This window comes from Trachinotus anak, unplaced genomic scaffold, assembly GCF_046630095.1.
Source record: "Trachinotus anak isolate AG129_WGS33_773 ecotype Australia unplaced genomic scaffold, CSIRO_AGI_Tana_v1 ptg000014l, whole genome shotgun sequence".
Classification (NCBI taxonomy): domain Eukaryota; kingdom Metazoa; phylum Chordata; class Actinopteri; order Carangiformes; family Carangidae; genus Trachinotus; species Trachinotus anak.
In genome coordinates, this window is record NW_027273865.1 from 14,509,883 (window position 1) to 14,536,698 (window position 26,816).

Sequence of the window (26,816 nt, forward strand, 5' to 3'; positions counted from 1 at the left end):
TAGACTTTGAAGTTCATCTTTGCACATCCACAGTTCTCTGTTGTCTGACAAACTCAATTCAGCAGCAATGAAGGCTTTGTCTGCTTTTGTGCGCTCTGTCAAAAGAGCTATTCATGATTAATAGTGGTTTTAATGTCTGTTTTACTACATTAACGCCTCAGTTATGACAGGGAGGGGGTGGTCTCATACTGCAAGAAGATTTTTGTTCCTTACAAATTGTGCTGTCAAAGAGGGCCATTCCATAAAGAGCACCCCCCACCCCTTGTCTTCTATCTCAATAATTTATTTATAGGTCTGATCTACTAATGGAATAAATTATATTGTTACTGGTCAACTAAGCCTCTATGTTTGGTCTTAGGTATATGTGCTATTTTTTGATAGCATGGCACCAAATTGTTGCATCTATTGTAAGTAAATATGTTGAGGCATTAGTGATGGTACATCAGCCAACTCTGATCTGTTTGCAGAGTGCTATTGGGTGAGGAACATAGGAAAACATGTTTTTGATGGAGACGAGTCTGCCAACAGGCAGTGCAGCCTTTTTAAATGCAGATGGCTTTCCCTAGTTGGCCAATTAGTAACTTTAGCTCTGGAACACTTATCTGCTTTCATCTTCTTGTGTGTGTCTTTCATTTGGGGTGCAGGGTGCTTAGTGTGCCTGTTTTCAAAAGTATGTGATGGTGCCTGTGCGCATGTGTTTGCACATTCATGTGCCTGTTTTCTGCGATAGTGAAAACCCTTCATAACTTTATTCTGCTGCTGCTGGCAGTGAGACGACAAACCATACTGTTAGATGTCAGATAATAAGCCAAAACACATATCGAGTCTCAAATAACGTGGGAATGAAATGTGGAAGGGCCCAGTGTAAGCAGTGCAGTCCTGGCAGTCTAAAAACTAAATGAGTTAAATGGGGAAATATTGCCTTTTACGCAGCTACAGCTGGGTTAAGTAATGTGCAGCATTCCAGCAGCTTTGCCTCTGACCTCAATCTTTTCAGGAAACATTCAGTGGAGAAATAGGATCACAGATTAAACATTATTAACAGCACATAGGCACACAGTAGGAATTTAGATGAGAGACACAATAGCTCTCTAATAATAAAGCCTGTCATTGGAATGGAATGTTTTTTCTGTGTTTCTCTAGATTAATTATATCTCCTCTCTCTCTCTCTCTCTCTCTCTCTCTCTCTCTCTCTCTCTCTCTCTCTCTCTCTCTCTCTCTCTCTCTCTCTCTCTCTCTCTCTCTCTCTCTCTCTCTCTCTCTCTCTTTCTTTCTCCCTGCAGGGCCAGACCCCAGCCCATTGAGCTCCCCTTGCATGGAAACCCTCCTTCCTTGGCAGCCTCCTCCTCTCCCTAGAGCTAGTGGCCAGCATGGCAGGATGAGCCTCTGCCAGCGATGATGATGGCCAAAAAGCAAGATGTCCGGGCACCCACCTACAACCTGGTCGTGGTTGGGCTGTCCGGCACGGAGAAGGAGAAAGGCCAGTGTGGTGTGGGCAAGTCCTGCCTGTGTAACCGCTTTGTCCGGCCAAGTGCAGATGACTTCTACCTAGACCACACCTCCGTTCTCAGCACCAGTGACTTTGGAGGCCGTGTGGTGAATAATGACCACTTCCTGTTCTGGGGAGAGGCCGGGCGGGCGATGGAGGAGGGGCCAGAATGCCGTATGAATGTGGTGGAGCAGACAGAGTTCATTGATGATCAGACGTTCCAGCCACACCGAAGCACAGCACTCCAGCCCTACATCAAGAGGGCAGCTTCCACCAAGCTGGCTTCGGCTGAGAAGCTGATGTACTTTTGCACAGATCAGCTGGGGCTGGAGCAGGACTTTGAGCAGAAACAGATGCCTGAAGGCAAGCTTATGGTAGATGGCTTCTTACTCTGTGTGGATGTTAGCAGGGGTATGAACCGTAGCTTTGAAGACCAGATGAAGTTTGTCACCAACCTGTACAACCAACTAGCCAAAACGAAGAAACCTGTGGTACTGGTTCTTACCAAATGTGATGAAGGAGTTGAGCGTTATATTAAAGACTCACACACCTTTGCCCTAGCCAAGAAGAACCTACAGGTGGTAGAAACATCAGCACGCTCTAATGTCAATGTTGACCTAGCATTTCTTACACTGGTTCAGCTAATAGACAAGAGTAGGGGAAAGCCCAAAATTATCCCTTACTTTGAGGCACTGAAACAGCAGAGTCAACAAATTGCCTCAGCCAAAGACCGCTATGAATGGCTGGTCAACCGAATTGTGAAGAACCACAATGAGACATGGCCCACTGTCAGTCGCCGCATGCAGCTTGCCCCAGAGTACAAGGACTATGTTTTCCTTGAGGGGACAGCTAAAGCCAAGAAGCTCTTCCAGCAGCATGTGCATAGACTTAAACAAGAGCATATAGAGAAACGCAGGAAGGCCTATCTAACTACTCTACCACAGGCCCTATCTGTACTGTTACCAGAGTTGGATGAGATAGACCATCTGAGCTGGTCTGGAGTTCAGAAAGTCCTTGAGACAAAGAGAGATTTCTCCCAATGGTTTGTAGTGCTAGATGACACCCCTTGGGAGACCACACCACACATTGATAACATGGAGGATGACCGAATCCCCCAGGACCTCCTGGAGACCCCTGCAGCTGAAACTATCTATGAGACCCACCTGGAGCAGCTAAGGGATGATCGCAAACGGGCTGAGATGAGATGGGAGTTCAAGGAGAAGCTAAGTGTCTCTCCTTTCATCACCCCAGGGAAACCCTGGGAGGAGGCCCGAAGTTTCATCATGAATGAAGACTTCTACCAGTGGCTGGATGAGGCTGAATATCTGGATATCTACAATAAACACCAGAAGGAAATAATTGACAGAGCCAAAGAGGACTTTCAGGAACTGCTTCTTGAATACTCTGAGCTCTTTTATGAGCTAGAAGTGGATGCAAAGCCAAGTAAAGAGAAAATGGGAGCCATTCAGGAGGTGTTGGGGGAGGAGCAAAGGTTTAAAGCCCTGCAGAAGCTGCAGGCAGAAAGGGATGCGCTGGTGTTGAAACATATCCACTTTGTCTACCACCCCACAAAGGACACTTGTCCCAACAGCCCCCACTGTGTGGACAGTAAGATAGAGCAGATACTGGCCTCCAGATTCCCTACCCGCTACCCATCATCAGACAGTTCAAGACTGGATGGAGGGAGGGCTGAACGGATAAATCTTGTCATCCTAGGGAAAGATGGGCTAGCCAGAGAGATGGCAAATGAGATAAGGGCCTTGTGCACCAGTGATGACCGGTACGTGTTAGATGGCAAGATATATGAGTTAACCCTTCGTCCCATTGAGGGCAATGTACGTCTGCCAGTCAATTCCTTCCACACACCAACCTTTACACCCCATGGTTGCCTGTGTTTGTACAACTCAAAGGAATCCCTCTCGTATGTTGTTGAGAGTATAGAGAAGCTTAGAGAGTCAACTATAAGCAGAAGGGAAAGGGAAAACAGCTTAGCCCAACTCCCACTGTCCCTCCTTCTGGTTACCAAGCGGGGGGTGGGATCCATAGGAGATATTGGGGGGGAGACAGCTCAAACTCTTATCCAACAAGGGCAGCAGGTGGCTGGAAAGCTTCAGTGTGCATACCTAGACCCTGCCTCTCCGGGTATGGGTTATACTCGCAATGTCAGTGAGAAGCAGATCAACCAGATGCTGAAGGGACTCTTAGAAGCACGGAGAAGCATAGGGAGCAGCTCCCCTCCCTTGCCCCCTCCATCCTCTGCCTTCAGAGACTCTCAGTCCCAGCCAGTGCTAGAGGCAGACCTGAGGATAGTCATGTGCTTGATGTGTGGAGACACATACGACCTAGACCAGCTCCTTGCTCCCTTCCTGTTGCCCCAGCATTGTCGCCCTGCCTCTACTCTCAGCAGTGGCACCTCAGTTCTGCTGGAGCTCAGTATAGGAGGTCAAAGGCAGAATATTGAGCTGTCAATACTCTCTTTCCATTCCTCATTCTCCCTCCGCAAGACCAGGCTGGTCCACGGCTACATTGCAGTTTACTCTGCTCGCCGCAAGGCCTCTATGGAGACATTGTGTGCTTTCCTGTGTGAGGTCCAAGACATCATCCCAGTCCAGTTGCTAGCAGTAGGAGAGAGCCAGATGGAGTTGTCAGACTCGGAGTCAGCTAAGGAGCAGGTCAGTCAGGGAGATGAACTGGCCCATGAAATAGAGGCCAGGTTTAACACAGTAATATGTGGACATGGTGGGGTAGTAGGGGGGCTTCATAAGATAGACCTTTTCCAACCTTTCCTGAAAGAGGTGGTAGATAAGCGCACTATTGTTGAGGCCACACACATGTATGATCATGTGGCTGAGGCATGTACCAATGAGAGCATCAGCCCTCGCTGTGGCTCTCCTAGTCCAGTTAACATTCTTATGGACTCAGAGGATGATATCGACCCATCACCTCCTTACCCTACCTTGAGGGAGGATGGTAGTCTGAGTTCTCACCTTGGAGGCTTCAAGCTGCCAGATCTGGATTCAAGCGATACCTTTTCTGTCATTTCTGAACTTAGCACCTTTGAGAGCAAGCTTAACAACAAGGTTCCTCCTCAAGTGAAGCCCAAGCCTGTTCGTAAAGTTAATCTCAGCCCCTACATGGATCAGCAAGGGGGCACTAACCGCCGCTCTTTGCCTCAAGCTGTCACCTGGGCTCCAGGTAGCGATGGTGGCTATGACCCCTCAGACTATGCAGAGCCCATGGATGCTGTGAGCAAACCTCGACCCACAGAAGAGGAGAATATTTACTCTGTCCCTCATGACAGCACACAAGGAAAGATTATCACCATACGCAACGCTAACAAAGGTCACTCCAATGGGAGTGCTGGGGGGAATGGGTCAGACAGTGAGGCTGATAGCAGCTCACTGGAGCGCAGGAGAAAGTTGTCCGCCATTGGGGTGAAGCCTAAGCTTTACAGAGACAGATCCAAACGGCTTGGCAAGTTCAGCAGTTTTAGGACAAGCTTCTCTATAGGCAGTGATGATGAGATGGGGGGTCCACCCAAGGCTAGCCAGGATGATGGAGGAGCCCAAAAGGACAACTCCATTGAGGAGAGTGAGGACCCCAAAAGGAGAAATATCCTTAAGAGCCTGCGCAGAAATACGAAGGTTAGTCTTTATGCTTCCATATATTTATATTAAATATGAATGATATATGGGTTAAATATGCCTAAACTATGTGAAGTAACTAAAAAAGTTTTAAATCTCAAATTGAGAACATCTAAAATGAATTACTTGATTTAACTATTTCTGAGCACAACAATTAACAAGTGTTTTCCAAATGTTGCATATTTGTTTTGGAACACACCCATTGCCCAAGTATATCACTTAGTAATTAAAAAATTTAAGTGTTTTCTTACCTAAAGCTCAAAATAATCTCCCAACTGAAAAGTACCACGCCATAGTTAAATATTTTGGCAGGGAAAATATCATTTGTTTTAATAGCAGAAATTTGAGTTTTGAGCCAAACATTTTGTGCAAATTGTATCTAACCAATGAATAACTCAAGTTAGCAACTACTTCAGTGATACAGGATATTGTACCGCTTTATCTGCAATATGTATGCACATGTATTTGTTTGTGGACAGAATGGCTATGATGTCCAAAATCCTCAGTATAATTGGTCCTTGGCTGAGATTCAACACCTGTTTGCTTTGGTGGATAACTATGTGTTTTACTAAGTTTGAGGAATACCAAATGAGTTCACTATAATCACTCTACTTTCTCCAGTTTAGCTCAGAGAAGCCTTACTGAAGGGGTTCCTCTGAAAGCATCTCTGCCACATTTTTTTCCCTGACTGCTCTGTGGGAGCCCTTTAAACTAGCCAGATCATCAGAGGAAAAAGAGACAAATTCCAGTCACTAAACTTCTATACCAGAAGGCAGAAACTCTTAATGAATAGGGACAGAGCCACAGTATACACGGTGCTATTTTGCTCATGCACATGTGTATGTCTGCTTGGTTGCATCGGGTTTCCCAATATACGAGAGCTGACATAATAATGTTTGACATTTATTTCACCAAGATTTTGAAAGCATCACTAGCCGTCCTACAATTCTTATTATAGCGGCACATGAAGAGAAATTAAACTTAATGTCATAACTCAGCACATTAACTGTTAACAGTAATAAAAAGCACGAGTCACGTGTTCAGAAATGAAACCTTCACTCTTTAATTGTAATTTACAAAGCCTGATTGTGGAACCACCTTGCCTTCAGCCTCACTTGTAGAATGGCCTATGATCTGGATGACACATGCACTGACAACATAACTGCCAAAGGATGCAGTACATATACCAGTAGTGACCTAATGATCAACATCAGGATCATCTAGTTAAGGCAGTGTTGTTTACTGTTCACTGTTAGGGTGTTGCAGTGAAGTATGTGCCTCCCGATTCTTCCATGTCAGCTTGGCTTTCTTTGCTTCCTTCCTTTTATTCTCTCATATTCACAGTGTTTGTCTTCCCTTCTTGCTGATTCATACTTTCTGCTTCTCATATTCCTGTCACACTCTTACTCTCTGTTCCCATTATGTTCTCCTCATATCTATCTTTCCTCTCTATTTTTCTGCTGGAGGCTTTTTTTTTTTTTTTTTTTTTTTTTTTTTTTTGCACATTCCCACTTCAGTTGTTCCCAGCCTCTGCCTACCCCTCTCTTCATTCATTTCTGTGCTTGTCTCTCACATGTGTTGTGGTGATACTTTTGACCTTACACTGTTAGGCTTATCAGTCTGGCATGCTGTTCATTCAAACACATGGCGTGGCACAGAAGTGCCAGCTGAAAAGGACTTACAGCTGTGTATGCCGTGCTCGTGTGTCTGTGATAATTACCATGGCTGTCAGTAGGGTGGAACAGGAGTGGGATGATTAATGTTTTCACACACACAGCTGTGATGTCCAAGTACCTGTGTGAAGGCTGTCATCTTGCATAGCTCCTTACTGCCTAAATTATGTTATTTCCTTTATGCATTAACCGACTTAGCTCATAGTGCATTCATTTGTCTTTCCGAAAAAAAGTGTGTAAAAAAAGCCAGGCAGCAGGGTATTTTATTGGTCAAACTTACTACCAGTCCAGTCCAAGCCCCATGTTAGTAAGTACACAAGCTCCAGTTTCACTGACTTTTACCTGACCCCGTGCTCTGACCCTGTACTCAGAGGGGGGCTAGTCGAAGGGGGATCAATAAAGTATCACATGACACATTATAAGCCTAGATGTTTCAGAACAAATCCCCAAGAAAATGAAAGCCAGCAGAATTTAGATCAGTGTCGTCATCATTACTCTAATTAGTGCCTCTGATTTGTGCCCTACAGCAGGTTGGGATCTGGATATCCATATTACAAGCCATTATGGCTTAATTGTGGTTGTAACAAAGTGATCGAGTTCCATCACCTGTTTTCTAAGCAGCTGTCTCAAAGATAAGAGCCCATTTTCAGTCTGCTGCAGCCGGAAATCCCCTCAGGATGACATGTTATTGAGTTATTTGGTCATCTAAGGGAGATGTATTGTAGCAGTGACCAGGGGTTGGTATAGAAGCAAGCGTTTGTTAGTGGTTTGTCACAGTAAATGCAAAGTCTGATTTTCAGTTGGCTTTAGAGTGGAGGTATGGGTTTATGCAGTGTAAACATTGTCTTGGTTGGAACCTTAGGGCACTGTCAACCAATCTGAGTCATGGCAGGTAGGGACAAATAATTGAAAGTCTGAGCCCATTTTAAAACCGCTTTACCTCAGGCAATGACCAACTGTGTCTCTGCCCCCCGCCCCCCACGAGAGGCCGGAAATGTTTCCTCTCTCTCTCCTGCAGCTTTTTTCAAACCTCCTCAGCCAGCAAGAGGAATGCTTCAAATTCCTCAGTCACCTAGTTCCAGTCTAGTGTCCTCATGCAAGAAATAAGAGGGAGGGCGACAATCAAGAAAAAGTAGAAAACACAACCTCAGAAAGAAAAATGGAGCTGGAGAGAAACTAGAGATATGTTAGAAATGACTTTTTTTTTTTTTTAATGGATTGTGGCTTCTTGTTTCAGTGTCCTACAGTGTGCAGTGTATATAAATGCTCACCATGGTGTCTGTATGTTATTATTAAGGATTTGTTTTGTTTGTCTTTTGTGGTAGAGGTCTGTTTTGTCTTCTCAGCGCTGGCAACATATCCTGTCTCAGTCAGCAACTAAAAGGAGTGGCCAGAAGGCAAAACTGCAGGGGGAGAAGACAGTAAGACAGAAAAGTGGGTGGAAAAGAGAGAGTAGGAAGGGGAGGGCGGGGGGGGGGGGGGGTATATAGAGACAGTCTGCTAAACTGAGATAGGGCACAGATACACAGCACAGTCAGTGTGACAGGACACAAATAGATTATGAGCTGCTACTTTGGAGCTAAAAACCAAGCTGCCAGTGAGTCTTGTAGCGTTGTGTCTATTATTACTACCCCTTTTCATTCAGTTACATAGTGATGTGAGATTTTTTGTGCATGTGTGAACACATGAGTGCACACTTCACAGGTACCATAGGCCTATATGCACATATCTTCAGCTAAAATTAGTGTAAAGATGTCTGTATGTGAGAAAGGGGGTGTCACAGAGGGATCGGGCCGGGCATTGGGGGAGGTAACGATAAGTGATGGAGTTTCCAGTTAGGAATTTGCTCATGTGGGGTTATACTTGAAAGATAACCGGGCAACAGTAACTGACTTGCTGGGAAAGCCTTTAGTTATTTAACTTACACATCTCAGTACTGGGTCTTTTGTTGGCGCTGTTGAATGAGGTGCAGACTCTTCCAGTAAGCCAGTCAGTGTTGTTGAGTTATCTCTTTGACAGGTGACACAGTGACACTGCCCTTTTATCTACAGCTTATTATTGAAAAACTCCCTCAATAGAAATGTCCAGTTCTCCTGGACATTTTTGAATTGACCGACCTCAGTGGCCAGTGGAAGAATACCACCTCCCAAATGTGACACTTGATCTTTCGATTGGAGATAAAGAAGATATGACATATGATTCACAGCCATATATTTATATATCTGCACATACTAGCCAATAATATAGGCCTGCGGATGTATCCTACAGGCTCTATTAGGTCGACATTTAATAAAAGATGATAACTTGGCAATATTGAGCTGACTGAAAGACAAGTAAAATAACAGTAGTTCTCAGACAGTGCAGAAAAAGCCCAGATGAGCCCTTGTGGATCTGCTGAGTTTTAATTAGTGTTTCCCTGCTTATTTCCTTGAGTAGTGCTGCAAGTGAGTGTGTGTATATGTGTTATCAAACATGTTTGGTGGAGTGCAGTGAGGCCAGTATCTGGAGCAGAGGGCACGCCAGGCTCCCCCTCTCTCTAATGAGCACTCCTGCTCCTTTCCTGTGTCTGTCTGTCAGCCCTGCACTGCACCCACAGTCTATGTGCCCAGCCAACCATACATCCTTCCCTCACCACCCAACCTGCCAGGGCAGAACCTCGGGGGGCTGACAGACTTACTAGAGATCCAGGCCTCAGGGGCCTTTAAAACATTCCCACTGAACACCATTAAAACAGTACAATTACGGCTGATGCCTCAGCCATATGGAAGCAGGCAGAAAATGTTGCAGGAGTGTATTGGAGATCTCTTAACAGGAGGATAACGAATTAGAAAGTAATTTCACAATGAATAAGAGAGTTTGATTATCTAATAGCTGCAGTGCAATGGAGAGAGAGCGGAAGAGAAACACTGACTGCTAAAGGTAGCAGGGCAAGGATGAAGAGACTGGAGTGATGCATGAACTGATATATATCTCACTGATGCATGCAACAGGGCTCAAAACAGGAATGTATGATTACTTGTCAGTTCAAGGTTTGAAAGAATGTGCGGGATGGGTGTGAGTGCATGTGAGTGTTTGCCTTTTTGTTTAAGTAGATTCAAACATAATAACAGTCACCTTAAAATAAGGTCATGGTCTTCTCCATCTAAATCAAGTCATGCCAATAACAATGCCTCTAGGCTCAGTGTCATTTTGGAAATGTGTGCCTGTGTCAGCAGCATCGATGTCAATCAGGCTCAAATAATGTTGATGTTTTTCTCTGAGCGCTCCCACCAATCTGGTCTGTCTTTTATTTTATTTTTTTTTGTCCCAGAAACCACGACCGAAACCAAGGCATTCCATCTCAAAGCCCAATGAAAGCAACTACTTCGGCATGCAACTGGCCACCGTGGTCACCCCTGAGAGGCCAATCCCAGTCTTCATTGAGAAGTGCATCCGTTTCATTGAAACAACAGGTAAGAATCTATTCTACTTTACATATTAAGGCGCACAGATGCTTAATGCCGTGCAGTCATACACAGCACAGACTGTTGTTTGCAGTCATTCAAGAATTACCTGTCTGCCTCTGTGTGTGCTGTACCTGCCTCCCGTATTTACTCTCTTTTAGCTGCATTTTTTTCTTATCTTAATCCTGCTCCCAGGTGGGATTGTTACCTACTGTACCTACCATCTTTGTTCAGGTTTGATAAGTGGTAGTGTTTGGCTGAGCTGTAGGCTTTACAGGTTGGCACATCCAGGGACATGAACCAGGTTTTGGGTGTTAGTTTACGTCTCAATAACCTTAATAGTCAATGAAAGCAAAATGAAGTGTGATAAAGCAAAGTCCTTGTTTGCATTTGCATATTACATAAATGTCATTACCTAGGGTTTGTGTGGAAACTCCTCAACTCCAAGTCTAAGTAATAGCCGTTCATGGTGGCTGACTGTCTCCGGTGGTTACAGTCAAAGTAATTTGTGCTAGCTTCAGAGTGAGTCATCAGAGCCACATTCAGATGAATGGGATGATGAGAAAAGCCAAGGAGGATTTGAAGCAACAAATACGTTTGTCATGGAGTGTAATGTTAGAGTGGTTGTATGTATTTAACTGAAATACTGTAGCTTAACCTTAACCTGTCTATTAGCTGGTGGTTTGCTGTGTTTAGCCAACAGGTCTGTTGCCACCAACCATCAACAACCCCCTCTCCTCTCCTCTCCTCTCCTCTCCTCTCCTCTCCTCTCCTCTCCTCTCCTCTCCTCTCCTCTCATTTCCTCTCTTGTTTCCTCCTCTGCCCTCCTCTCCTCTCCTCTCCTCTCCTCTCCTCTCCTCACTGGGAGTACTGGGAGCACAGATGTGCCTTGGCACCCTATTGCCCAGATGCCAAACCCCCTGCCAGGCTGGTCTGGTGGCCCACTGCCCCAGGACTGCCAGCTTACCCCTCACCCTTCCACCAGCTGTTACACTAAACCAGAAGCGACTTAGTGAAGGGTCAATGTATGTGTGTAGATGTTAGCACACGTCTCTTTATTCTTGGCTGGGCTCTAACCAGGATTGTAGAAATAGTGATGTCGTGAGTCAGTCTCCCACCCCTCAAACATCTCCCCCCCCAAATATAATTGTATTTTCTGCTTTTTTTTACTTAAGGTGGGGATTTGTATGTGTTCTTCAGTTCCCCTGGAAATCAACAACACTTTATAAACTCAACACAACGAACTAATACCTATCTAAAAGACCTGTCCCAGATATTTTCAATTTTACCTATACCTACTATTAGAGAACATATGTAGTAATACTGAATTGCTTATTTATTTTGTCATTTAGATTGGTTTCAAAGATATTGGGTCTCACATCTATTTAGTGAGGCCGGTCTGTAGGAGCAGGAAGACACACTTGGTTTCTTTTTATGAGGACCCGCTTGCAGACATGATTCAGTCGAGGTATATTTGATAACATAACATTTACTAATCCACACAGGTTTATCTACAAATGTAACCTGTAACATTTGGGGATGGATCTTTATATAAATATATTTTTTGAGTATGTAATTTATGCACCTTAAGCATTAATTTATCATTTTACAGTAATTTACCTATTCAGTGCGGAAAAAATGTAAGGGTACACTTTCTACCACTTTGTATGATATTGGAGACTGTTATATAGTGAATTGAAATGATGATAATTACAACTTTCTATTGCTCGTGTGGTGATGTAATTGTTTGCAGGTTTAATTGTCAAAAACAATTTGTCTGATGAAGATCTAGCACTTAAACACATATAAACAAACAAATTGCTTATTCCAAGTTAGACAATGTGAACTGGATTTTTTAATTACAACTTTGGAAATAATATTTGGTCTAAAAATACTGAAATCGGCCTATCAAAATTTACAAGTTTATCTGTAAAATGTAAATCTCCCCATGGTTCCTAAACCCCCCATATTCCCAGGAAAAATACAGAGGACATGACATGAGTGGTGGTTACTATCCTGGTATTTGGGTTTGCATGTCTTAAAGCTAACTTAATGTGGTTAATGTGGCTTTAGCATACATCTAATTAATGTTTGATAAAAATGTCCACACTCATTGCATTTAAGTCTCAGTTTATTACCTTCCATGATGTGAGCTGCATCTGAGTGAGTGAGTTTGTCAAAACATCCCTGTTGCTTACTGACATGCCATTGCATTCCAGTGTAATCTCTGTCCTGATTACAGAGCCAGTATTTGCGGGTTACTGCAGCCTTGCAAAACATCCACTGCCTTCCTCTGTGTAGGAGTGTAGGGGCAAAGCTCTAGATAACAAGGCATCACGTTAGATTTCACCACAGCCTGTTCAGATGTTAACTGGAGCAGTCATAGCAGTTACTTCTGGATGAAGGAGAAGAACTGGTTGAATATGCATTTTTATACATACACCCTGTGTATGTGTGTGTGTGTGTGTGTGTGTGCATATGTGCACAGAGAGATGAATGCACTGCTCCTTCAGAGGTGTTTTTCCACTTTTTACCCTCACTCACTCCTTCAGTATTTCTCCTAATCCTGTTTCCTTTCCCCTCCTCTCTTTGTGTGTCCTTGTTTCTCCTGATCCGCTCATTCTTTGCCCTCTGTCTCTCTCAGTACCTTCACTTGTCAGATGTGATTTCTTTCATCATCCTCCTAACCTATATTTCTATTTCTTCTCCTGTCCTATCGTCACCCCCCCCCCCCCCCCCCCCCCCCCCCCCCCCCTCATTGCTTTCTCTTCTTCCTCTTGTCACCATGCTGTGTGTGTGTGTGTCCTCGTGTGTTTTAGCCAGGGGGTTGCCAGGTAATGTTCTGCCCCATAGCTCCCTCTGTCCGATCAATATCACAAGGTAGGAAATTGGATGAACGTTTGGGCTCAGCTCTTTTCTATGTGTGTTTAGCTTGTGCTTGTGTTCTTTGTGTGTGTATGCAAGTGCGAGTAGTGCAGGCTCACACATCTTACAGTCAGATCCAGTAGGAGTACGCGCGCAGAACTATTTTGTTTACATGCTAACACATGTGGTGCAGAATGGCAGACCCAGACAGAGAATCACTGTGACTGGAAGGGGAAATGAGTTACAGTGTGTTACTGAGCGTCGATTGTAGTTTCTGTAAGTCAGACGTTACTTATCCTGTATCTGCGTCTACAATCTGTGCATATAATGACACACACAGGAAATGACCACACAGCGCTGACACTGTGTTTGTCACTATAGTGTGAGCTGATAATGAGTGACGTTGTGAGGCTGACTCTGGACCTGCAACTTTGACCTACATCCTTCCCTTTAACCTCTACCTCAGACAAAAATACACACAGCTAACTTAAATCCTGTCTTTATTCTTATCTGTCCAGATGTCGATGTTGTGTCCCAAGTCAAACTGTTAAAATACCAGTTGTGAAATTCTGAATGTGTTTAGATGCACACGTGATCTACATTTTGGCAGTACATGTGTAATGTACCAAAGAGAAATTCTCTTTTCTGCTTTCAAAAGTCTTTCAGTATTTTTCTTCTTCTCTTATTCATGCTTCATAGCTCACTCCCTTTGTCCTTGACAATAATGGGAGTGGATGTGGTATTTTGTGTTATTTTCATGCATTCTGAGCTTGTGGAAAAGCAGCTATATAAAATCAATCCACAGTGACTGCTGTTATCTCTCCTCAGCTCTGTCTTTCCCCCAGCGTGGTAGCCGCAGTGCGCTCTGCTCTTGGGTGCCGAGGTGATGAATGTGTGTTAGCGTGTGCGGGCATATCTGCTGGCCGTAGGAGCCTCCATAGCGACGTAAAGGGCAGCACCCAGCAACTGCCTGTCTCCATGGTGAACTATGAAATCAGCCTCTGGGCTGCTGAACCCAGAGAAACGCTGGGCTCTGGGCTGATGTGGGATCAGCTGGAGTGTTGTCAGACAGGAGCACAGCTGCTAACTGCTGGAGCATTTATCGCACTCTTATATTTTGTGTGATTGCAGGTTCACAAGTGTCTTTCTGGCCACTTTAGTGTTCCTGGATGCTCTGAAGTCACCATAGATGGGGTATCTTTTTAGGTTCCTATGTATGTATGCAGTCCATGAGGATAAATGCATCAAACGCTGAATCACTGGTCCTAATATGTGCTGGTGTATGCGTTGATGATAACCTACAGGAATGGAAAGTTATCAGTAGAAGTTGTATACGTTTTTTCATCAGGGCTAAAGAGGAGGATGCAGATGAAACATTTGTTTGTTGCAGGAAGTGCTCGTATTTACATTGACCCCAGGAAGTGCTAGTGCTTTGTTTGACCCCAGAGGAAGAGGATGCTGCTGTCTGTTTTGGAGAGCTCACCTTTCCAAGCTATCATGTAAAACTCTTTATCCACTGACTGTTCTTCCACTCCTACTGCTTTGAGGCTCCTCTTCCATTCTTTTTACTCTCCTGTAACCTCTATCTTTTCTGTGTGTTGTTTCAAGCACATATCCCACCCTTCTATATATCCCACCTTATCTTAATCCCTTTATTTTTTCTCATTCTTTCTTTCATTGGTCTTACCCTGACTCCTATGTGTCCTCTCACTCCCCCACTATCTTTTCTCATCTTTGGGTGCTTTTCCTCTTCGCCACTATCTATCTCTCTCTGTCTCTCTCTCTCTCTGTCTCTCTCTCTCCCCCCAGCACTGCTACACTACTCTCCCTCTCCCTATCTGTCCTCCCATCCCTGTTTTCCTAGTGTCTGGCTAGAAAAGCTTTTGTGGATAATTGATTGGTAGAAGGAGGAGATCGATGCCGTATGCCTTGACTGAGAGCTCTCTCATTTCCTCCGTGCCTCTCTCTATCTCTCCCTCTTTTTCTGCCACTCCCTATCTCCCTCTCTCCCTCTGGATTGCTCTTTGTCTCGCTGAATCGCTAGCAAAGTGTGAACGAAGAGGGAATCAAGGATGGGAGGGGAAATCTAATCTTTTTTGTAGACTGGAAAAAAAGTATTAATGAACCAAAATGAAGTGAGCTGTGTGTCACACCACTTACCTGTGTGCCTTTCCTTTCTGTCACTGTCCTGCTTTGACTCGGTTGCTTGTGTTTTTCATGCCTGAGTACGTGGATGCACTGCTGCCTGAGTACGTGGATGCACTGCTAAAATACAAGACTGAAGGGGATCATTACCAAGTTTACTTGCAAATTACTATCAAGGGTGCACGATTCTTCACAACCGCAATTCACTTGATTCAGTTTGTGGGCTATTTATTAAGACTACATATGTAAGTGGCATGATATGCAAGTAAAAACAGCAGACTGTTCCATTCCTGCTCTTCTGTCTTGTACCGTAGTAGTGATGAATGGAGGGCCCTCGTTAATCATCTTGTATGCATCTTTGAATTTGCTGTGTTGTTCTTTATTGCTGTTGCTAAAGTTCGATGGACCAAAGTTATCTATAAACTCATCTATAAATGTGGTGATGGACTCCCTATGTGTGTGTTCCGTAAAACAGACTTTACACCTCAGAAGTCACATTTCAAACAGTCTCTTCTGCTCTGCTGCTCTCAGTGGGTGTATTTTGTACCTCTAAAAAAGAAATGCGTTAAATGCATGTTACAAGAGCTCAAACATGCAAATTTTAGTGGTTCTGCCTTTCCTCTCTTTTCTGGCACAAAACCTGGGTGTGACACTTCAGTAAATATGCATGCAGTTTGACTGTCTGAGTGTCTAAAGAAAAGCTGCAGATCCTAAGTAAATAACCTCCTAAGATTGAAGTTGTTACCAGATGGTCTCTCCACTCCGTTTTTAAAGTGTGTGGCATTAAGAAATCCTCAGTTTGTCCCAGTGCAGCAGCGGGCTCTTAGCAGGCCTGTAGGAGTGCTTTATAGGTTTAATAAATAGTGCTAATACTGTGTTTAGATGGAGGAGGACATAGGGAGAAGCCATTAGAGCAGCCGGCAGTAGCTCTTCTTTGTCAGCCCTTCAGAATGAACCTGTATACCTCCATAATGATTTATCAAAGGGATATATGTTAGACTTCACCAGCTACTATGAATACTTGATACTTTTGGCAAATGAAATGCAATAATAGCTAATAACATGCTCATAACATTCCTCTCATGTCTCTCTCTCTCTCCCCCAGGCTTGAGCACAGAGGGCATCTACAGGGTCAGCGGGAACAAGGCAGAGATGGAGAGCATGCAGCGCCAATTTGACCAAGGTGTGTTACTCTCTACTTATAGTACTCACACATACATGTGTACATGTGCTTGTTCTTGCTTCAGCAGCACACTTAACAGTCTGGGTGTGAAGAAAAAGCAGCGAGTGTGTGTATGTCTGCTCCTATCTATAACAAGCCTGTATCCCCTTGATTAACCAGGGAGCATTCATTCTAGCCAGGGAATTGGCCTCTGCTTCCTTTTAGACAGTAGAGCTGCCTCCTCAATCGTCTACCTGCTCCTGTGTGCGTGTGCATGTTCACACGTGCACGTGTTCACACGTGCTCTCAATGTGTGTCTCCATGCGTGTGTCTGTCTGGTGCGGGCAGTTAATTACCTCCAGATTGGTTTGGTTAATGAAGCATGTCGCTGCCGAGATAGATAGCAGAGCCCGATGGCCTGTGTGTGCGCGTGTGTGTACGTGTGTGTCCACGCACGGTTGAGGTTAAATCCAGCTCAGGTAATCAGAGTTGAAGCCCTGGGTTGAATCATTCTGAGCCTCAGGCCAATGGGACAAGACAATTACAGGTGAAACTACAGCACAGGTGTCTCATCGATGTACTGAAAACGGCACTTTATAAGTTCCCTGAAGATTCAGGTAACTCATTGCAGGAGAAAGCAGCAGCAGAAGCACCGCACTTTGGAAACTCTCAACGTGGGAGCACTCCTCAGACAAGAGGAGATCTCTCTAACCGTATCTGTATTACTTTTTTCTTTCTGCACATACTACCTTTGGAAAGAAAAAAGTTAATTAGGCCTCTCACACACGATCATACTCTTTCCACAAGAGTGGTGCTCTCGTGGTTTTGCTGTCTTAGGCTCTGCTGTGTCTCTCTGCTCAGATGCACTTTCTGTTTATCTACAGTTCATTCTACTTTTATTTAAGAAACAGAAATGTTCCAATGGTACATCAGCAAAGATGCTATTTTTATTTATTCATTTTGATTCAATGATTAATTGAGAAGTCTAGGGCAGACCTGTTCGTGCAGGCTTGTATAAAAGTTGTGCGCACCATCCAAAACGACCTCAAACAGTGAATTATAAATAGGCGAAATATAGATAAATGTTGGATAAACCCTCTAACACTGTAAATGTAATTTTACATTGTAATGTCTCCATATATCATGATTAAGTACATTTTCTGGAAAATCAATTACCAGATAGTCTTGTTTTTGAACCAGAAAATACAATGTAGTACCTGACAAATAAATAAGTACTTTATCACCGTGATTCATAAATGATATAGTCCATTATTTGCATAAAACACTCCTGTTCATTGATTTGCAACATTGCCTATGATGGCCTAATAAAACCAGAGATATTAAAGCAAGGCCTACCACCATACCCAGGTTCAGGTAAACTGTGACACTTTGCGACACAAAAAAGGAGAAAATATGAAAGAAAAGTCAAGGGAGGGAGAACGGGTGAGTTCTCCCTGCCATCTGAAGTTTCTGTTAACCTTTGTATTGGTCCAACTTTGGGGACATTATCCACCTGAGTGGACATAAAATAAAAAAGTTTGAGTTGCAACAGTACAACACAATTTCTAATGGTTGACAAATGTATATTGTCCCTTTTTGTATCAATTTATAGCCCAGTCTGTGGGTGACTCAACATTTTCAAAGCAAGCTTCACAACAGCAGTATTTTTACGGGGCTGTTATTGTGGAAAGTGTTTATAAGGTGTTTATTTTGGCCTCCTCTCTTATACACTGCATGTGTGTAAAATTGTGATGTGTGATTCAAATGTCCTTTTCATTTTTTTTTTTTTTCCTAGACCACAACCTGGACCTGGTAGAGAAAGACTTCACCATCAACACAGTAGCAGGAGCCATGAAGGCCTTCTTCTCAGAGCTCCCGGAGCCTCTGGTGCCCTACAGCATGCAGGGAGAGCTGGTGGAGGCCTTCAGTAAGTCCTGGGGCTCTGGTGTGAGGGGACGAGGGGGCACAGGGACGGGGGCAGAGTTGTTCAATAAAACCCGAGGTGTATTGGATTTTGCCTGAAATCCTTTTCCCTTCATTGTAACTTTTCTTTAACCTAACAAGCAAAACTCTTGCAATCCAAATCCATCCATGGGGAGAATTGGATTTGCCACTTGGGGAAGGGAGGAGAAAGGGAAGGAGGAGAGAATATTTCAGGGTTTAAGGCTTTAAGGACAAGAAGGAGGATGTAGGGATGATTGCACATGATGGAGGGATGCAGGAGCGCTATGGATAACAGCGGTCTGAATGAAGTCTTGAGAAAACAGTCATATTTTAGATAAATGAGGGTGCTCCTGCGCTCTTCACCTCCTCTCTTTTTCTTTTTGTGTCCTGTAATCTGTCGGAATGGAGATTTAAGGCATAGCTTAGTCTTGCATCTTGCCAGAGAGATTTACCCTTGGGCTGTGAGGTTGTCACTCATCGAGCTAGGCGTGTGTGCGTGAGTGTGTGTGTGTGTTTTTAACGGCCCCAGCGAGACCTTTCAGCCGTGACAGAGACCTGATAAAGCTCCTGCAGTCTGCGCTGCAACAGAGGAAAAAAAGAGAGAGTGAAAAAGAAAAGTGAGGTGGAGTTAGAGACAAGAAAGCTTTCATTTGGTAGGAAATAGCAAATTGGGCATGGCATTTCAGAATTGTATTTATTTTAATTATTTATTTATTTATTTTACTGTTACCAGGCTGAGACGTGGAGGAAAAAGGGAGGTTTAGGAGAAGCTGGGTAGTTGGATTTTGGAAGCTGTTGTCATGGTGACATTACTTTAAATAAGCTGTAGGAAGTTAAGTTTTGATTACTGATGATGGACGTACAGCAGGGGGGGGGGACTTGAGGCTGGGTGAAGTCATTCAGCCTCAAATCTGTTTTTGATCCACACTGACCTCATTGTGGGGAAACAAACTCAAATTCTCTGATTGTAAATCATGTTTGTGATGTGGAGGAGAACATCTGCTGTTCTCACTGCTGCTCTCTGCCTCGCTCGCATACACACAGGATGGACTGTGTTAGCGGGTGACGTCAGCTCTTCTGACTCACTCCTCGCTGCCATCAGGCTTAACACACCCAGTGGATGTGTGTGTTTGTGTGTGAGTTGCTGTAATCTGCAGGACACTGTGATGGGCGGATGCTTAGTATGTTTCTCGTCTGGAATGTGTGTGGTCTTTGTTTGATTGTTTTTTTTCTGAGAGCTGTAGTATGGAGTCATTTTGAATCGTGTGTGTCTGTGTGTGTGTGTGTGTGTGTCTGTGTGTTTTCGTCACTGGGATGTGTGAAACTCATACTATTGTAGAATCAAATCACTGTGTCCTGCACTGATTTTTGTGAGAGCTGAATCCAATTGCTTTCACTATGCTCTATGCTCCATACTATGCTCTTCAAACTCTCCTCTTCTCCACTGTACTCACCCTCCGTCCCTCATCTTTCTTTACTCTCCACTCTTACTCCCCTGACATCTTTTCCTCAGATTCCCATAATCTTTTCTTTCAGGCACTTTTCTTCCCTCCTCTAACCTGTCTTCTCTCTCTCTCTCTCTCTCTCTCTCTCTCTCTCTCTCTCTCTGCCACCGTTCAGAGATCAACGATAGGGAGCAGCGCTTCCAGACGATGAAGGACATTCTACGCCGCTTCCCCAAGGAGAATTACGAGGTCTTCAAATATGTCATCAGCCACTTGAACAAGTGAGTGAGTGATGTGGTCATAGACGGCCTCTCACAGCCGTGCTGACTATACCGCCGGTCAAGTGACCTAGCAGTGACATCACCGAAACCAGCACACTGACTGAATAGAGGTTGAGTCATGATCTGTGGCAATGCAGTGGTTATTCAATCTCTATTTGTATCTGGATGTTCTCTGTTATTAGTTATGTCAACTTAGGTATGACAAATTGACTACTGCGCTTCCGAAACGTAAGGAAATGGTATAAATCAGTGGTTCACAACCTGAGGTCCAGGACCCCCAAGAGGTCCTAAGATAAATCTGAATGCTCACATGAAAGAGAAAAGAGAAAAAAATGTTACACATTTGTTTTTTTTTTTGCTTTTTAAATTGTCTAATAAAATTCAGCAATTATTAGACAATTCAGCTGCTCACAACTTATGTCTACAATAAAAAGATATTGCGTCATCTTAAGGTGCCCCAAACCAAAAAGACTGGAAAACACAGTAACAGATTAAATATAGTACAGTTTATAGTCTTCTTTTCAGGATGAAAGTGTGAACTTTGGGGAGACACCAAAGGTAAAAAAAAAGCACTTGATATCTTAAGCAGTGGACATTTTTTGCCAGGTTAGGACATTGCTCTGGGAATGGCAGTGTTGGTCAGCTGGTCCACTGCTTTAGTCCAGACTAGGTTTATGACCAAATACCTGCAAAACTAGTTATTCTCCTGTCAGACTCAGCTGTACTTTGTGTTTAGTGCTAATTAGCAAATGTTAACACGCTAACCAGCTAAACTAAGAGAACATTGCACTTGCTAAATATCAACATAAACATTGGGAGCATGCTAGCATGCTGGCGTTAGCATTTAGCTTACAGCACTGCTGTACCAAAGTAGAGCCAGTGGAGCCGCAATAATCAATTAGTCACTTGCAAAGAAATTAATACATATCTATTTTAATAGTCAAGTAATTTTTAAGCAAAAGTGCAAAAAAGTTCTGGTTACAGCTTCTCTACTGTAAAGATTTTCTGCTCCCCTCTGCTTCATTGTAAACCCAATATCTTTGGACTGACAAAACAAGATGATGATCAGCTAGGGTGATTAATCAATAATGAAAATTGTTGATTGCAGCCCCACAGTACACAGTACCCACCTCAGTAGATTCTTCTGACAGTCATAGAAAAGAGCCCTGCTGTTTTGATTGCATGTTCTGTAAATTGGTTTATGTGGAGATTTAGAGGACGCCTTCAGGTTTTCTTGGCAGCAGATCATTTGAAGCATCACTTTCTGAAGTTTCCTGTGGAAACTGAAGAAATGAATTGTGGCCACTTAATTTCACTTTTTGATTTCTCTGTTTGCCAGGGTGAGTCAGAACAACAAGGTGAACCTGATGACCAGTGAAAACCTGTCCATCTGTTTCTGGCCCACACTGATGAGACCAGACTTCACCACCATGGACGCCCTGACGGCCACCCGCACCTATCAGACAATCATCGAGAGCTTCATCCACCAGTGCACGTACTTCTTCTACAATCAGCCTCTGGCAGACGGCCTCCCCGGCTCCCCCACCTCTACGCTCTCCTCCGGGGGAGGAACCTCTGCCTATTCCTGCATGGCTGGAGGCTACTCATCCTCACCGACTCCGTCCCCGACTCCCTACGTCCTCCCTGCCACCCCTCCTGTCATTCCACACTATGGGCCCCCTATCCACCACCACCACCACCACCACCACCATCACCATCAACTTCATCAACATCAGTCCCCACCCCACTCCCCACCTCCAACTCCCCAGTCCCCAATCCCAGCCCTGCTGCCGCCCTCTCTGCATCCTCATCACCCCCCTACGGAACAACACACGCTGTGAACCAGGGATCAAGGGAAAGAGAAGAAGAAAAAAAACGAAGAAGATAACAAGATTCAGAAAGGTTTAAGGGTTCAGAATAAGAGATCTTGAAGTTTGAGAGGGGACTGAAGAAGATAAATTGTAATGAGAACAGGAGGTAGGAGGAGAAGTTGGGGGGATTGAGTGAGCTGCAGTATGTACAGGGAGAAATCTACATGTTTGGGAGAAGAAGGGGGTGTTTGAGCCTCCGTTGCTTTTAGAAAAATGGACACAGACACACACAAGGTAGGAAAGGGGAACACTGAAGAGCCTCTGAACTGGCAGTATGATCTTTCTCCCTCCTAGCCACTTTATCCCTTTGTCTCTCAGTCTCACTTCATCTAGACCTGCCCTCCTTGCCTTATAGAGAACCTACACACAAACACACTAATGAAGAGTGAGATGTTGCCAGTAACTGCTCAAGGGACTCAGGGAGGGACTCTGAAGTAAGGAGCAGGGAGAATGTGAACTGTGACATGTTGGGATTGCTTTGCCACACACACACAAACAGCCGCACACTTGACACAAACATCCAGTGGCCATTGTGCCTCCAACAACCATTCTCCTCAATCCCTTAGCCTCTAACTGTACTGGGAATTTTGTTGGCCGGGACACTTTTTTTTTTTTTTTTTGCAAACGGACCTACCTGCTGTACTTACCTGGAGGCCGTGGCTCAGACAAAGTGGAGGCAGAGAGCGGGTCCTGAAAATGTTTGTTTATTTCACCACTGTACAGAGAGGACTTGAGCAAGAAACATGTGTTACTACTCACCCAACAGGATGTTCTGTCCTCCACGACTCTCACATTCCTATCTGTCAACCCTCCACACACACACGCACACACGCGCACACACACACACACACACACTCAGACAAAATCAGTTTCAGTTGACGTAGTATGCCAAGCACAGAAAACAAAAATCTTAACCGACCGGATCTGCTGGGCAGCAAATTGGAACAAAGGATTATGGGTACCCTCACACCCTTGACTCCTTCCATCTCTTTTAGTTTGAACTTTGACCTCATGCCCTGTCTTTATAAACAAACAAGGAAAGCAGCTTAAAAAGTGGATTTTTTAATTGGTCTAAATCTTGATTCTACATTCACATTCCCACATGTATTTTCTGTTATGTTCTTCATTTGAGAAAACACAGAAACCCGAGCCTTTCTGTCAATGAATGGACTTGTGTGTAAGTGTCTGGCTGGCTGACGATCTGTCTGTCTGCACTTGTATCCATACCTTTTTGTTTTCCTGAATTTACCTGTATTAGGCAGATAGTGGGAATAATTCCAGTGTTGGACCTTCACCTGTCATGTTGCTTCACTCACGCTGTGGTGGTTTTACAAGCGAGTCAATGCTGCAGTTTTCATAGCAAGGACCTTGTTCAAAAAGCACTTTTCTGAGCACTTTGAAGGCACATTTAAAATTGGAGCTGCCATAACATGACAGCCACAGTTCACTTTATTGTCAGTCCACCCTACCCTCTCTCTCTCTCTCTCTCTCTCTCTCTCTCTCTCTCTCTCTCTCTCTCTCTCTCTCTCTGGGAGCACACCACTGACATCTAGAGGAAGAAATTAATATTGCAGCCATAACCTCACTTCCACTGCTGCATGGGCGTAGCACCATTTTCCTACTGTGGTTTTTGTAGCATCAGATTCTCTTATAGGTGTAATTGTCAAGATTCATCTTCGTTGTATGTCTGATAAAATTAAATTTAGAGCTCATGAGGTGTAAGAGTGTAAATAAAAAAAAAACAAAAAAACAGCAGTTTTAAATTTGGTGCACATCAGCTGAGATTGTATACATCCGGGCTCTGTTGCCGCAAAGCATGTGGCCACAATGCAGTTGGTTAGACATGCAGTGAATGAAATTGCCTCTCTGTCATTTGTTATTAGTTTCCACTTCCCTGTGTGCACCAAAGCACCCAGTCATTTGCAAAGGAATGCATACCACCTCCAAGATGAGGAAATTATGGCTTACAAGATTGTGGCACAATGTAGCATTACAGGCCAGAAAGTAAGAGCTGGAAAAGAGGCTCAAGTCTTGACAGGTAGGAGGCTTTTTATCGTTGGAAATAATTGGCAACCACCACTCTAGGCCTCAGCATGCTGTCCTCTTAGGACACAGCGTTATGCCTCTGGAAAGGAGAGTCAAACCTGCTCTCAGCGGACTCGAAATATAATTTGCAAGCGTGTAACCACTACACCAGATTCCCCCCTAGTCATTCCCTGTCCAAGAGAGACAGTTGGGTCTGGGAGAGACAGCAGACAGAACAGACAGTCCATTCATCCGTCTGCATGACTGGAATGGAGCATCACAGAATTCCTCGGCCCGGCCTGTGGTTACCATAGAAACCAGCAAGATGGGACTGGAGGAGAATTGCTGAGCCCTGATCGAAGCTTTTTGAAGAGTGTGTGTGCACGCATATGTGTCTCTGTGTTTGTTTGAGCTCGAGAAAGAGTGTTCGCATGTGAACTTACGTGTGTTAATGTTAAGCAGATGCTCACCAAGGTCACTTATTCTGTTTGACACTAAATTGTATCTCTGCATGTCTTCTCAGACTGCCCTCTCTGCCCAAAAGGAAAGAAAAAAAACCTTTTAACCAATTACTGAACTCTTAAATGAGCTTTCATCAGTCTAAACTACCTATTTACCTTATATATGTATGTGTGTGTGTGTGTGTGTGTAATAGAGGAATTAAGAGTGAGTGTTTAGGTGGGTTTGAGCTAACATGCTAGCAAGCGGTGCTTGGCAGACGGCCAGACACCAGCGTGATCCAAACAAACGTGAAGGAGAGGAATGCAGTTCTCCTTGCGGTCATTACCCCACTGTGTAACCCTGTTAGCTCGTCCAGATTACACACACTGATCCTCTGAGAAAGTGTGGGAGAGAAGGGGGAGAGTGAGAGGGAGGGAAGACAGACAGACAGCAAATGGGTGAATGGGATCATTATTTGGGAGACGGAGGGAGAAGGGAGGGTACCACTGGTACTTGTGTGTGAACGTCGGCCAGTGGCGTTCCCTGTGTATATCAATGTGTTAATACTGAACTGACTGTGAGGCAGCCAAAGACTGTGGAAAAAAGGGTCGAGGTAAAGATGGGAAGCAAAGTGACAGTTTAGAAGAACAATTGAATTAAAAATGTGACTTTGGTTCAGCGATAATATGTGGCTGCATTGCTTTTCTTTTTTTTTTTTCTTTTTTTTTTCTTTTTTTGCAACAATGGTGACAGATGTCTGTTAAGTTAAAATGAGAAACAAGCAAAACTATATTCAAATGGTTGTTTATTGGTATGTTAGGGGGTCTAACACTTTGCCCTTTAGTCAGTGGTGATAGAAAAAAAAAGTTTCTTTTTATGTTTTATTTTAATAATTAAAAAAATACAAAGCATTTTTTTTTAACAATTTCTTTGTGAACGACTGAGAGACCAGCCCAGTATAGTGCATGATTTCTTCCCAATCAAGGAAGAGGGCTCCACCACTCTCATTATTTAAAGAGATGATAAAAAAAAATATTAAGAAATGATGGGGGAGGGGGGGAGAAAATATTAAAAAAAATAATAAATGAAGTACTGTAAACTGAAAAGATAACATCAAACAAAAAAAAAAAACTGTCATTATTTGCTGAGTATGGTAATTTGTCTAAATGGGAATGGTGTATACAGCAAGGCCTTATGTGATCTGTATCATAGTTAATAAATCAAATCTTGTAAAACTCCTGCTTTTCTTGTCTTCTTCTTACATGTGATTACCTGCTGACATGTGGAACAGATACGGAAATCCTGATCAAGTTTGAGGAGAAAAGTGAATGTACCAGACACAGTTTGCAGTTTCTGGAATTAATTCTTCGTCATTCATTCCAGTAACTGTAGACAGTTTCTTAATAATAGTTAGATGTTGACATGCATCTCCTCTGCCTGTGATGTCTATTTGTTACCAGTTTAACCAAAGTGTGTTTTTCCTTGTTTTGTTCACTTTTTGAATATTCTCACGACCGAAAGAAGTAAAATTATCCAGCTATTCACTAGAAAGAAACTAACAATTAGAGGAAATTCTTATAACACTTATTTTTTAAGTTTAACATAATATGTTTTTCTTATTCCTGTCCTGTCTTGCAACCCCTCAGTTTTATAATGTGACCCCTTATGGGGTCAAACCACAAAGTCTAAGGAACTCTCTGTAGACCTCTGAAATCAAAATTGTGGTGAGGCAGGTATAAAACCATTTCTAAAGCTTTGGGTGTTTCACAGACTCCAGTGGCTTCAATAATTGTGAAATGGAAGAATTTTCGAACCACCTACTTTTCCCAGGGTTGGTTGTCTGGCCTTGGTCAGGGAGGTGCCCAGGAACCCAAAAGTCACTAACAGAGCTTTAGAGGTCCTCTGCAGAGATTAGAGAACCTGCCAGAAGGACGACCATCTCCTCCATCAATCAGATCTTTATGGTAGAGTGGCTAGATGGGAGCCACTTTGAGAAAAAGGCATATGACAGTGCGCTTGGAGTTTGCCAAACAGCAATCAAAAGACTCAGAGAGCATGAGAAAAATAATCCTCTGGTCTGGTGAGACAAAAACTGAACCCATCTATCAGAACTCCAAACACTATCTCTGCCTAACACAAGGCACTGCTCATCACAGAGCTTATACCATGATACTTCCTACAGTGAAGCATGGTGGTGGCAACATCATGCTATGGAGGTGTTTCTCAGTGGCAGGCTCAGGGAGACTGGTCAGAGTTGAGGGAGGGATGTATACAGCAAAATATAGGGAGTCCTTAATGAAAACCTGCTCCAGAGTGCATTTAACCTGAGAACGGGGTAAAGGTTCACATTTAAGCACGACAATGACCTGGAGCATGCAGCCAAAACAA

At 43.7% G+C, this 26,816-nt stretch overlaps 1 protein-coding gene across 2 annotated transcripts in view; it reads left to right on the plus strand.

Moving 5' to 3' along the window:
- Window positions 1-25,663, plus strand: part of arhgap35a (Rho GTPase activating protein 35a) — a 62,955-nt gene extending 37,292 nt beyond the window's left edge. For both annotated transcript variants that reach the window (XM_071495705.1, XM_071495704.1), the window contains exons 2-7: window positions 1,284-5,133; window positions 10,117-10,258; window positions 16,365-16,442; window positions 18,217-18,348; window positions 19,986-20,091; window positions 21,431-25,663. In XM_071495705.1, the coding sequence (XP_071351806.1) occupies window positions 1,396-5,133; window positions 10,117-10,258; window positions 16,365-16,442; window positions 18,217-18,348; window positions 19,986-20,091; window positions 21,431-21,932 (4,698 nt within the window). In that variant the 5' untranslated portion in view covers window positions 1,284-1,395 and the 3' untranslated portion in view covers window positions 21,933-25,663. The remainder of the gene's footprint in view (window positions 1-1,283; window positions 5,134-10,116; window positions 10,259-16,364; window positions 16,443-18,216; window positions 18,349-19,985; window positions 20,092-21,430) is intronic.
- Window positions 25,664-26,816: the final 1,153 nt, after the last annotated feature.